Source organism: Sorex araneus, chromosome 6 (assembly GCF_027595985.1).
Source record: "Sorex araneus isolate mSorAra2 chromosome 6, mSorAra2.pri, whole genome shotgun sequence".
Classification (NCBI taxonomy): Eukaryota; Metazoa; Chordata; class Mammalia; order Eulipotyphla; family Soricidae; genus Sorex; species Sorex araneus.
Window position 1 is genome coordinate 81,229,602 of NC_073307.1, and position 13,987 is coordinate 81,243,588.

At 55.9% G+C, this 13,987-nt stretch overlaps 1 protein-coding gene across 1 annotated transcript in view; it reads left to right on the forward strand.

The window, feature by feature from the left end:
* The first annotated feature begins 10,129 nt into the window (after positions 1 to 10,129).
* Positions 10,130 to 13,987, forward strand: part of WNT5B (Wnt family member 5B) — a 167,389-nt gene continuing 163,531 nt past the window's right edge. Inside the window, exon 1 of the mRNA XM_055141724.1 lies at positions 10,130 to 10,472. Within this exon, the coding sequence (XP_054997699.1) occupies positions 10,467 to 10,472 (6 nt within the window). The 5' untranslated portion in view covers positions 10,130 to 10,466. The remainder of the gene's footprint in view (positions 10,473 to 13,987) is intronic.

Sequence of the window (13,987 nt, forward strand, 5' to 3'; positions counted from 1 at the left end):
ATTTCAACAGAGAACTCACTATTATTATTTGGAATTTTCCCCCAACCTGCTGAAAAGGCATCATTTGATCATTTGTTTTCCAATGCTGAGAATGAAGATTATATGAGCTCACGCAGCCACTTCTGTTATTTTAGCTCAGTTCACAGTCTAGATGCATTTCTATAAGAAGCTGTGGGGTGCCAAAATGGGTTAGTAGACCTCCCGATCATAGTTCTTAAGGAGCAGAGGGGCTCTGTCATGCGCGGCTGCTCCGGATCTCATCTGGGCAGAGAGCGTGCCGGTAACACCCCCATCCCATAATCTCTTGCACGCCACGTCACTGCAAGCTCATACCTCTGGGTTGTGAGTTCTAGAAGATGGCGGACGCCACATGGGCATTGTTGCTGCCGCTGCCTCGGTTGCTATCTCCCCCGTAGAAAGAAAGCTTTGACAGAGAAAATCCTTCCCCCTCCCCAGGCGACATGGGGTTGTAGCTCAGTTCACAGTCTAGATGCACCAAATACACTCTTTCACAGAGATGACACGTGACAAAATGCTCATGGTCTTGGGAGAGCAGCCCTGATCCACCGAGGCCGGGCATGTCGTCTGTGTCGGCCTCTCTGGAAATCTCTCCAGAAGACAAGAACACACCTCCCATACGACCCAGCGAGAGGGCCGCTGGACATGGATCCCCAAATACACAGACATGGACTGGAAAGGTCACAGGCACGCTTCTGTCCATCACTGCTTGGGGTCTGAGAGCTGGGAGAGGGGAACAGCCCAAACGCCGGCCTATGGATGCATGGAGCAAGAAGGTGGGTCCCATTCAGAAGCTACCACAAGGGTGTGGGGGGCAGAGGGTAGTTAGGATAGAGAAGGGACCACTAGGACAGTAAGAGTTGGATATGATCACACTGGACAAGAAGAACTGAGTGCTGAAAGGAGGGAAAGGGAGCTACATAAGCTTCAGTAACAGTGTTGCAAACCATAACGCCCTAAAGGAGGGAGGGGGAGAGAGACAGAGGGAGAGAAAGACAGAGACAGAGGAGAGAGACGGAGAGAAGGAAAGTAGCTGCCATACAGACAGCTGGAGGAGGGGAGGGAGGGAAACGGGGTTGGTGCTGGGAAATGTACACTGGCGAAGGGGCGGGTGTTGGACCCCGGTATGACTGAAGCCCAATCAGGAACAGCTTTGTAACTGTGAAAAAGAAATAAAGATATTTGAACTTAAAAAGAAAAAGAAACGGAGTGGGTAGGTTTCTCGGGGTGGTGCTGAGTCACCCAGCCTTCTCCCCCTGACTAGACCTGCACCCTTAGCCGGGGCTCAGGCTCCGCCTGCGCTGTGCAGTATTGCACAGGGAGCCCCTCGACTTCGGAGGGTGCATCCTGCAGGGTGGGTTTGCTTCCTCCTTGCCCCGGGTCGCCCCATTCCAGCAGTTGGGCCCTGCAGGAGCTTCGGTCCCACCGCCTGACCTTGAGGCGCCCTCTGGGGCTGGCCTAGGTGCTTTTCTCAGGCGCCCCTCTTCCCCTCACTGCGAGCGCCGAGTTCCTCCTTCTCATCTGCCTCTCCTGGCGTCCATACGAACCGCCTCTGGAGAGGCAGGACAGGGGCCCCTCATGCTCTGGAATGCGAACCCCCTCACTGAGTTCCCAGCCTCCCCTCCCCCTCCCAGCCTTCCCCCTGCCTTTGGAGCAAGAGGAATTTCTCACCCTCCTTGCTTTGCGCCCCTCTGCTTCCAAGCGTGTCCAGGTCTCTCTTGCTGTGGCAAACATCACTCGCCCCAGCCCTTCCCGGCCAGCCCCCCGCACCTCCTCTCCCTTAAACTTGCGGGATTAGCCATATGTGTCCGCAATTCCCCCCTCGCTCCTCCCACCTTCTGCTTCCAGATTTATCCACGCACGGTCCCCGAACAGCATCTCCAGCCCCGCTTGACCTCTAACCCCCTCTACGAGTTTCCTGTTTCTTGCTGTCAACACTTGGCTGCCCTCACTGACCCTCGAGACTAAATGTCTGTGGAGTCAAACTCATCGTGTCCCGCTCACACCTCCACCTCTCCATTCATCCAGCTCCCACAGAGCTTGGGGCTCAGAGTCAAGCCCAGGCACTTAGCAGGTGAGGGCCCAGAGGCCCAGAGAGGAGAGGCGACGTGCCCGGGACAAAGGGAGCCCTCCACGGAGACAGCTGGGGTGTGGGTGGAGTCCTCATGCCTCAAACTTGGTCCCTTTTCCATTGGTGTGGCCCCGCCCACTGGTACAGCTAAGCGCTCTGGGTGCGGGGCCCAAGCTCCTGGCACTGGGCACCTCAGGCAGAGGCAGGAGAAGATCCAAGTGGACATGGCCTGAGCACAGTGTGCCAGAGTCTCTGAAGCAACAAACACTTGGTGCCAATGACAGTTCCACAAAGCACTTTATTTGCTGTCAACCATCACAGCCGTGGGGCAATAGCAGAGCAGGGAGGGCGCCTGCCTGGCACGCAACCGACCCATGATAGATCCCAGGCAACCCACAGACTCCCCTGAGCACTGCCAGGAGTGAACCCTGAGTGCAGAACCAGGATAACACCTGAGTATCACCAGGTGGGGCCCCAAAACATTGCAGCCTTTTTTATAAACCACTGAACCCCATTCATTAGTGGTCTTGTTTTCCCTTTTTTGGGGGGTGGGGTGAGGCGAGGCCCAGGCCCAGGGATGCTCAGGAGGTGCCAGCAGTCAAACCTGGGGCTCCCGCAGGCAACGCCTCTGCTCCCCGGCTCCCTGTTCCCCTGTTCGCGTCCTATGCCGGGAGGCCAAGTCCTTCCTGCCCTGCCTTCCTGTCCTATCAGCTGCCGGGGCAGTTGCTAGTGCACCTTCCACTCTCTCACTCAGGACATTTGTGAAGCATTCATTCAAAGAACAATTTACAGGGCTGGAGAGAAAGTAGAACAGGACCAGCAATGACCTGGTTCATTTCCTGCCAGTTCATATGGTTCCCTGAGCCCTACCAGTAGTGGTCCCCGAGCACGAAGCCCTGAGAATTGCCAACTAGGACCCACCCTCCACCCCCAAACCCCCCACCCCACCCCCCGACACACAGCAAAAACAAACAAAGAAACAAACAAAAACCTAAACAATTTAGGACTCTGTCTTCTTTCCTTTGGAAGGGGACAGTTCAATGCTCTGACTCTGAAATGACAAGGGCCCCCCAAACCAAAAACTGAAACAAAAGCAAACTCATATTGCCGAGCAGTGAGGCAGCAGGCAGGAGAGGGGTGGGATGGGGTGGGAAAGGAAGAGACAGGCTAGGAGTGATGGAGGGGCGGGGTGGCGGGTCCTGAGCACTGTGCTGCTCTGTGTCACTATTGTAACCGTGTTACCTAAATTATAATTAAAAATAGTGATAATTTAAAAATCTGAATGCTGAAGTGATAGCACAGCGGGTAGGGTGCTTGCCTTGCACACAGTCGACCGGGTTCGATTCCCAGAATCCTATATGGTCCCCCGAGAACCGCCAGGAGTAATTCCTGAGTGCAGAGCTAGAAGTAACCCCTGTGTATCGCCAGGTGTGACCCCCCCAAAAAAAGAAAGAAAGAAAGAAAAAATCTGGAGCTCTGGATCAGAAACTGAAGTACATGTTTTGTTTTGTTTTTTCATTTTGGGTTTTTGGACCACACCCAGTGATGCTCAGGGGTTACTCCTTATTTTGCACTCAGGAACTACTCCTGATAGTGCTCAGGGGATCAAATGGGATGTCAGGGTTTGAACTTGGTTGACTGAGTGCAAGGCCAATGCCCTACCTGCTACGCTATTGCTCTGGCCCCTAAAGTACATGCATTGCATACAGGAGGTCTAGGGCCGACCTCTGTGCTGCACGGTCTGCCCAGCAATGCCTGGCGCAGCCCCCAAACACTAAGCTGGGAGTAACCCCATCCCTGAGCAGATCCAGATATGGCCCCATACAAAAACAAGCCAGGGTTCAAGACTGAGAGCAAGAGCACGTTGTTCAGGTCCGGAGACAGGGCTCCAGGGCTAGACTGTGTCATTTGCAGGAAGCCTGATTTCGATCTCTGGCACCTCACAGTTTCCCAGGGTCCAAATACACACACACACACAACAACAACAACAACAATAAGAGTCGACTATTCAAACAGAAAACAGATCCTGTCTGTTGAAGGGTCAGAGTCATGTTTCTTGGTTTCTTGGCCTGCACCCTGCCATTGAGCCCTGCCTCTCACATGGGTCATCTCCCCCCTTTCATCCGAGGGACCTGGGAAGTAGGGTGTTATCTGCATGGCCAAGCTATGAGGCTGGTGCCTGTGGGGGCAAACTGGACTCTGCCTTTCACAGTCACTCTTCTCCCCGCAGGGGACCGGTTTCCCTGAGTGGGGGGGGAGATTTTCGATTAGAGGAGAAATCCTTTCCCCACCCCTCTTTGCCCAATTCATGAGATGAGCAGAACTGATCTTATTTTGGTGGCCCTCAGTGAAGCAAAAAACATAGAAACAGTTTTGACAAAAGCAACCACTGTTGGCGTGGATGTGGGGAGAAAGGGACTCTCCTTCACTGCTGGTGGGAATGCCGACTGGTTCAGCCCTTTTGGAAAACAATATGGACAATTCTCAAAAAATTAGAAATTGAGCTTCCATTTGACCCAGCAATACCACTCCTGGGAATATACCCCGGAGAGGCAAAAAGGTATAGTAGAAATGACATCTGCATTTCTATGTTCATTGCAGCACTGTTTACAATAGCCACAATCTGGAAAAAAACAGAGTGCCCAAAAAACGTTAATCCCATCAACGGTCAACATCCAGACTTAAAAGCAAGCTCTCAGAAGAGAGTGATGCAGATTGCCCGCACGCCTGGCTGTCTTCCCCGGGGCCCCTCGGAGGAGATGGGCTCCAGCTTCCCTCCCCACCCCAAGCAGAGCTCCAGGCGGCCGAAGACCACCGGAACCTAGCTGCAGCCATGCTGGAGGCTCCTCTCTACACGTTCAGACAGGCCTCATGCATGAAGGTACCGACAGAGGAACCCAGGTGTGTGTAATCCCATCAACGGTCAACATCCAGAGAGAGACTTAAAAGCAAGCTCTCAGAAGCCTGCAATCTTTGGCCTACTTCTCCCTCTAGGAGAAACTGGCAATCTTCTGAGAGTTTCCTGCCCCCATGGGACAGCCTTGCAAGCTTCCCATGGTGTGTTCATATGCAAAATCCAGTAACAAGCTGGATCTCATTCCCCTGACCCTGAAGAGCCCCCAGTGCAACATCCTTAGGAGGGCCAAGTTGAAATACACTCCTAAGATCTCAGGGAAAGGACGAAATGAGATGTTACTGTTACTGTTACTGTTACTGAGCCCAAAAACAGATGACTGGTTAAAGAAATTCTGGTACATCTACACAATAGAATACTATGCAGCTGTCAGAAAACATGAAGTCATACAATTTGCATATAAGTGGGTCAACATGGAAAGTATCATGTTGAGTGAAATAAGCCAGAAAGAAAGAGACAGACATAGAAAGATTGCACTCATATGTGGAATATAAAGTAGCTGAGAGGTACAAGCTTGCAATGATGCAATTTCTGGCAGATATTTCTCTGGACTTAGTTACTAAAATACAGAAATCCAAAACTGTGTGGCCTCTAGTGCAGCTGCTTGACCTCATATCTCTTCATTCTCAGCAATGGAAAACAAATTATCAAATGCTTCCTTTTCAGCAGGTCTGACTTTGGGGGGAGAAACTCCAAACAATAATAGTGAGTTTTTTGTTGAAATATTGAATGTAATAAAAATAAAGTGAAAGTAAAGTGAAATTTATCAGTTACACAGGCGGGGTGGGGGGCTGGGGATGTGGGGGGGTGGGGGGAGGTATACTGTGATTCTTGGTGGTGGAATATGTGCACTGGTGAAGGGATGGGTGTTCGAGCATTGTATGACTGAGACTTAAACCTGAAAGCTTTGTAACTTTCCACATGGTGATTCAATAAAAGAATAAATTAAAAAATAATAATAATAAAAGGAAGGAAGGAAGAAAGAAAGAAAGAAAGAAAGAAAGAAAGAAAGAAAGAAAGAAAGAAAGAAAGAAAGAAAGAAAGAAAGAAAGAAAGAAAGAAAGAAAGAAAGAAAGAAAGAAAGAAAGAAAAAAGAAACAGTTTTGAAGTGGAAGTCGCTCAACATAAGCCAGGGGATTAGACTTCAGTATTTCAGCCCCTCTGTTGGGGGGGGGCAAGTGGAGATGGATCGAGCCCTACCTTGCCGTGCTGAGGGCTTACTCCTTACTTTTTCTCAAGCGTCACTCTGCATGGGACTCAGGAGTGCTGGGGATTGAGCCCATTTGAACCTGTGTGCAAGGCCTGGCCCGTTCTGTACTATCTCTCTGGCCTCCTCCCCTGCCCACCCCCTCCCCGTTTCACACTGTGGTCAAGATTTACTCCTGGCTCTGTGCTCAGAGACCACTCCTGGCAGGACTCAAGAGACCATGTGGAGTGTCGGGACTTGAAGCTGGATTGGCTACATGCAAGGCCAATTCCCTACCTGCTGTAACATCTCTCCAACACTCCCCCCACACCCTTCTGCTTTTTTTTTCTTTTGGGGTCACACCAGGCGATGCACAGGGCTGACTCCTGGCTCTACACTCAGGAATCACCCCTGGTGGTGCTCAGGGGACCATATGGGATGCTGGGAACTGAACCCAGGTTGGTGGCGTGCAAGGCAAATGCCCTGCCTGCTCCAGCCCCCTTCTGCTTTTCCATCAATTCTCCAATCGCTGGCATCCTTGTATGAACTGCCTCCCTCCTTCCCCCATCCCACAAGTAAACCAGAAAGTTGGGTTTTCAGTTAGGGAAGTGGGGGGGATGGGGGGTTGAGGGGAGGGAGATTTTCTCCCTCCCAAGCCTGTTACCTCAGTTGCTAGAATTCCCTGGGAACTCAGAGGTCCGGTGGGGTCTCGGCGAGCGTGAGTCTAAGATGGTGTCGGACACACTGGGTCAGAGTGGATCAGGTTCTTGGCCTTTGTTCTCAGCCAAACTGATTTCCATGGGTGTTGCGTGCGAATAACAAGCGTAAAATGGACGCTGAGTAGCTCAGAAGACAGAGGTGAAATGTCTGGGGATGAAAGTTATTAGCTGTGCCTCTCCCTCTGCTCTGTGCTTTGAAGGGTCATCAGGCTGGTTCCCCCTGACATTTTCTGTGCAACCCAAATAAACCCTTTGAAAAGGGCTCATGCAGCAGGCTGGGCTGGGAGGGAGGATTATCTGGCTGAGGGGCTGCTCCCCCCCCCCACCGCCCCTGGCAGCAGCAGGAGCAGCAAAGCACCCTGAACCCCCCTCCAAGGCTCTGATTCAAAAGGTCAGGATTGCCCTAGTCTGTAGCTAGAGCCCCAGGGCCAGGGGTCAGCCTGACAGTCCCCTTAGAGCCACAGAGAGCTAAGGAAGTGGAGGAGGATGGAGGATGAGTCCTTCCCACCCCCCTGATTTCTGGGCTTGAAGGGGACTTCAGAGGCCAGAGCAAGAGGCCGGTGGGTGAGTAGGGTACTTGCCTTGCGTGCAACTGGGGTTCCATCCCCAGCACCCTGTATGGTCCCCTGAGCCCCACCAAGAGTGATTCCTGAGCACGGAGTCAGGAGTAAGCCATGAGCATGGCCAGATGTGCACAAAAAAGAAAAAAATGGGAAAATAGAGAGAAAGAAAAGAAAGGGACTTGAAGGGTGTCGGGTGGCCTGGAGGGTCTGTGAGGGGCAGGGGGGTCAGGCCCGGGAGAAGGGACAGTGTCTTCGGCCAACAAAGCAGAATCACGCAGATGTACACGGTCCACAGACCAGAATGTGTCTCCTTTCTCTCAACTACAAGTGCTAAGTTGGGGTGTGTTTTATTGGGGGGAGAAGGCAGGAGACCCCACCCAGCGACCATGGACAGAACACGGGTGAGAATTGTCGCATTCCCATCAGCCTGTGCCCCGGGGCTGCCTCGCCACCCCTGGCAGTCAGTGACTCAAGCAATGGGGTGCTCGCCACTGGCTCCTCATCCAAATGTTTCCCAGCCTCTCAGCCACAAGCTTTTTCCTAGGGGTGGGGGTGGGGGGCTGTAGCTTCCTTACCGCGCCACAAATTTGGACTCATCTGGGTCTTGGGTAGAGGCGGTGGCGGGCATCTGTGGACCTTCCCCTGGGGCTGTTCTTACCTGCTCTCCCCCTAGGTCATCAGCGGGGGCTCAGGAAAGCAGTCCTTCTGGGGGCTCATGTTAGGCCCCAAATGCGTAGTCTATACCCATGCGCGTGCACACACAACCCCTCCCCCACACACAACCTGTAGACTTCTTGAAGAAGTGCATTCTCAGTCACATCTGCGCTTGCCGCTTGCCGTAAGTGGTGAGTTGTGTCCACATTCTCTTGGGCACCCCACAAACACCCCCTCCCCCAGGACAGACACTTTCTTCTGTGGAGGAGAAAAGCTCACCTGTGTGTGATTGGACAATGTGGATCCAAGTGAGCCTGCCTCGTGCGTGTGGAGACCCTCCTGTCCCAAGGAGAGCCTTGAACTAGCTCCAGCTCCTCGGTGAGGCAGCCCCCTCCCCCGAGGCAATTACAGGCCATTCATCTGAGGCTGCTGGACCTGCCCTCATAAACCCCATTCACTCTGAGGTGTGAAAACTTGCTGCTGCACCTCCGGCCCCGTCCTCATGCGCGATTCCAAGGATCCTTTTCCTCTAATTAGTGGGGGATTTGCTAAAACAGCTCTCATTTTCCTTATTGTAAAAGCCAGAAGACAATGGCCCCTTATTGCCCTACCAATGTGGTGGGCTCGGGTCTCTTGGTCCCTGACTGTCCCTTCCCCCACTGAAAGGGGCAGACAGGCACCTTGTTTGGTTACTAATTAAGAAAAGGCAGAGCCTCCTGTGATTACCACTGTTGTGCTCAACTCCCCCCCCCCCCCCCCACACACACACACTTTGCCATAGTCCCACATGCAAAGGCAATTTCCCCAGCAGGTCGAGCTGCTCCTTGCTCAGGGGAGAGCCAGGTTTCGGGCAGCAAAAGAAAAGGCCATTGGCAGGCAGGCCTCAGAATGGACTGGCTGCTCTGGGTAGGGCAGTTCCCGGGTTCTGGAACAGGGTACCGAAACTGGACTGCGTTCTTGCTTTCGGCGAGGCTCCGGGAGTACACCCCTTACCCACACCCAGGAGCTTTGATAAACATATTTCAACTGCAGCCTGAGCTGAGCTTCAACACTGCGACTCCTGGTGATTTTCTCAGTCCGCCTTTAGACACTTTTCAGCGCCTCGGTGTCCCCACCAAATCACTAGTTTTCCCTAAAGTAATCCACGTGAGAGGAAAAGGCATCTCCCACTTGGAGACATTTTCTGGGTGTCCCTTTCTCATCAGATGGGGAGGAGGAATCACTGGCAGAGGTGTTAGGGGCCCTCAGCTAGGGGCCTCCGGATGCCAGGGATGAATCCAGGGGCCTCCCTGCTCAAGACATGTGCTCTGCCCCAGGGCTCTTACGCTCCATCCTTTCTCCCCAGTGCTGGGTGCACTCTTGGAGGTGCTCTGGGTTGGAAGCAGTTCCCGGGGAGGCTCGCTCTTGCCTATCCCGGGGATCTCTCTCCTGGGTAGCCAAATACCCAGGACTCGCAGGGAAGTGACTCGGGCTTGGGGAGCGGAAACACATCCTCTGCTTCCAGAGACTGAAAAAGGCGAAACACGTGCAAGTACTGGATGTAAATACAGCCGCTGCGGGGGTGACTCTCGGGCCCTCTCAAGGCCCCGCCGCCCGCCCCACCCCTCCTCCCAGCCCCTGGTGACCGCTCTTGGCCAAAGCGCCGGACGCTCCCTCGGGGAGTGGGGGCCGCTGGATGCCACAGGTCCTGGGGGCCCCCGGTCGAGTTCCGGGAGCAGGCGGTGGGCGCGGGGCGCCGAGGGAAGAGGGCCCCGGCGCACCCCGCGTTCGGGCGCAGGTGCGGAGGTCGCGGGCCGGCGCCTGGGAGGAGCCCTCGGGGCGGGTGTCGCTGCCCGGCCGCCGGGAAGGAGCGAGCCGGGGGCCGGCGCGGCTGCCGGGGGGCGGGGAGGCGGCGCGGGAGGCGGGGCGGAGGCGGCGGAGCCCCCGGGATCTACTCGCCAGCGCCGGCCCCTGCACTCGCCGCCTCGGCCGCCGCCCGCCCCGCAGCCCAGTCGGGGCCCAGAGTTCCCGGGGTCCCGCGCTGGGGAACGGAGCGTGCGCCCCCGCCACCCCCGACGGCGGCGGCCCGAGCTCGGCTCCGCAACCCCACCCCCCGGGGCTCCCCGCCCGCCGCGCTCGGGGGTCCGGGCGGCGGGAGGGAGCGCGGAGCCCGAGGGCCGGGACCCGCCGACGCTGCCCGTGCATCGGGGGGTCCGGGGAGCCCCGCGCCACCAGCCCCGCGCCCCGGCCGCGGATGAGGAGCCCGCGGCGGCCGCCCGCGCACTGAGAGCCGCGGGCAGGGTCCCCCGGCCGCCCCCGAGCCCAGCCAGCCGGACCCCGCGGGCCTGACAAGCGACCGGACATGCAGGTAAGCGGCCGCTGCCAGCTGTGGGAAACGGGGACTCCCGGGCCTCCGCCGCCCCGCGGGCGCCCCCCGCTTCGGTCCCGCCGCCCAAACTTTGGAGAGCCGCCCCCACCCCGCACCCCTGCATCCCGGGCCCCCCTGCGCCCGCAGCCGGGCCCTCCGATCCCCGGAGGCACTGGGGAGCCGGCCTGGAGCAGAGCCGTCAGGTGGGGGCCCCCTGCGCGCGGCAGCCGAGCGGACTTGCACCCCCGCCCCCCAACACACACAGACACCCCATCCCGGCCCGGGCGGCGAACAAAGCTGGGGCCGTGCGCGCCGTGGGCCACGCGGGGCGCGGGGGGCGCGCTCCCGGCCCCTCGGGAAGGTAGGTTTCTCCGCGGCGTCCACTGTTAGACGAAGTGGTCCCGAGACCTCCCGCCCTCCCCCGCCCCGACGCCCCCAACCCGCCGGGTGCGCGCGGGCCCTGACGCGGGGGGCGCTGGCCACCGCCGCCGTCGGAGACGCGGGAGACCCTCGCGAGCTCCCCGCTCGCTTTTCCCGCTTGGGTCGGGCCCAGCTGGAATGCTGGGCTGGAGGTCTGCGCCCCGCAGCCACCAGAGCGGGCGAGGACTACATCTGGATTCTTTTAACCCCCCGAGCAGGGTCTGCCTGGAGCCGGAATTCCTGCCGGAGCCCCGAGTCCCCCGGCAGGTACCGCCCTGCGTGGCGCGTCCCTGCCCCGTGTTCCGCCTCAGTCGCATCCACCACGCCCCGGGCAGCAGTGGGCAGTGACCGTCCCTCCATCCCCTGGTGGAAGCCTCCAAGGGAAATCTGGACCAGCACTTGAGTCAGCACCCAATGTCCTAGATATTTCCATCCCGCAGACCATCGCGAGCTAATTTGGTTCGCTGGGAGCCTAATTGGTTCTGTGGTCCAGAGAGGGAAACTGAGGTGGCCTGGTTACTCAGCTATGAGTGTTTGCGTACTGGGGGCCTGGGGGAGGGGGTACTGTCCACTTCTCCCTGGATTCCTCTTCACTGCTTTGCCACCTGGCTAGGTTGGCGACAGCCTTCAGCTACTACCACCCAGGGCAGCGTTTCAGCCTAGTACCTGGAGCAGAAAGGCGCGGGGTCATGTTACCAATGCCCTGCCTGCTCCTGGGGCCAAGAAATGTGCCCACTTGACAGAGCTGTGAGGGGCCTGTGTGTGCCAGCCCATCCGTTCAGGTGCAGAACTCTCCCAGCCCTGGGCAGCACCAGGCTCCTGGCCCAACACCAGCAAACTGTTGCACACTGCTGCTGGGAGCTTGCTGTGACCCCCTCTGTGGCTGCCCCTAAGACAACCTGGGGTACGGAGTGGCTAGCACCCCCTCAGCCCCTGCGGATGCTTTATGAGCCCAGTTACCTCTGCTGCCTTCTGCCGATGCGGGGCTTTGCTTATCAAAGGCAAGGCTCCTCACAGCAGGCATGGGTGAGTGGCTGCCAGGCCCCGAACTTGTGCCCACACGCCTGTCCGGGTTCACATCCACAGGTCCTGGCAGACACCCTGCCCTTAGGAGGGGTGACGGCTGGTCGTGGTTTTCCTCCATTTCATAATAGCGTCTACTCTCTTCAACGCGGAAGACTTGTGGTTAGGACGAGGAGGAGATGAGGTGTCCCGTGCCCAGGAGAAGCCATGCCGCGTGGTCCCTGCTTTACGGTATAGGGGAGCCCGAGAGGTGATGGCACATCCAGATGCCGAAGGAAGGGCAAGTTTAAAGGCCAGGGTCCACCCTGAGCGCTGCTGTGGACTGACACCAGCATGGGAAGAAATGTGGTGAAGGGACTAGAGCAATAGCACAGCGGGGAGGGCGTTTGCCTTGCACGTGGCCAACCCGGGTTCGATTCCCAGCATCCCATATGGTCCCTCGAGCACCGCCAGGAGTAATTCCTGAGTGCAGAGCAAGGAGTAACCCCTGTTCATCGCTGGTGTGACCCAAAAAAGCAAAAAATAAGAAAAAATAAGAAAAATAAGAAATGTGGTGAAGGCACCTACAGAGAAATGCCTCCACCCTCGTCCTGCCCTGGGCCAGAAAATCAGAGGGCGTGGGACTCGCTGTGGGGTCTGCCTGCCAGGGGCACAGCAGCCAGCCTTGGAAGACTTGGCTGGCCCTTTTCCATCCATGGCCTTACTATTTTCCCAGGCTCTGATTTCTTATGTATTTGAATATGAATGTGTGAGTGTGTGTGTGTGTGTGTGTGTGTGTGTGTGTGTGTGACTGTTTGCTCAGGGTATCTAAAACCAACCACTTCTTTCTTTAGTCCATTTGGTGTTAGTAATATCTCCAGGGGTGTCCTGTTGGATGGAAACAACCCTTTTCTCATTTTTTTTTCTATCCTCAAAGCATAAGTGAAAGGGATATTGCCAAATTGCTGGGAGCCATATGTGGTGGAAAGAAAAAAATCTGGGATTGTTCTTCACCTGCATACTTCACCCCGCTCTTAACTCTCGTGGCAGCTGAGGTTCTCATTTGTACTTCTAGGATGCACTTCTGAGTGTTTCTGGGCGGCCACAGGCTGCCTTCTTCATGAGGGGCAATGTTTCAGGAAGGGGTGGATCTCTGAATTGAGCCCCACTATATACCTAAGGAAAGCTTTCCTGTTGATTTTCTTGATTGTCCTGAGCTCCTTTCTACCCATCTGTCTGTCATCCCTCTCCCTCATCATGGATCATCTTTAGCTGGCAGCATTCTTCCAGCCCTGCACTTGAAGACACAGTCCCAAGTGCTGTACTGTTTCCGTGGTTGGCTGGGGGAGTGTAATGCCTTCGGTTCTCTCAAGACTCACCACATAGTAGATATAAAAATCCCTAGTCAGGGCTGGAGGGATAGCACAGCGGGTAGGGCGTTTGCCTTGCATGTGGCCAACCCGGATTCGATCCCCGGCATCCCATATGGTCTCCTGAACACCGCCAGGAGTAATTCTTGATCGGAGAGACAGGAGTAACCCCTGAGCATCGCTGGGTGTGACCCAAAAAAGCAAAGAACAAAACAAAAGAAAACAAAAGCCCTAGTGAGCAAGGCCGGAGAGGTAGCACAGAGGGTAGATTGCCTTGCACATGGCCGACCCAGGTTCAGCCCGGGCACCCCTGAGCCCCACCGGGAGTGATGCCTGAGCTCAAAGCCAAGAGTACACCCTGAGTACTGCCAGGTATGGCCCCATAGCAAAGAAACAACCCCTGTTATTGAGGGCCAAAGAGGTAGTATGGGGGGGGGCGTATAAATTGTTTGAATGTAGCCCTGGCACTATATATGGTCCCCTGGGCACTGCCAGGAGTAGCCCCTGAGCAGCACTAGATGTGGCCCCCAAAACAAAGTCCTCTAGCAACGAGGAGAAGGGGGTTCACCCTCACCACAAGCATCATGGCTGGTTTCTGTCACGCATCTTAAAGCATATCCAGGAGTCCAGAAAAATCTAGCCTAGGGGCTGGGAGCAGCTTTTATGATGAAAAGATGAAAAGATCTGATTATTTCTATTTCTAGTCAAAGGTTGGTTCCTTTC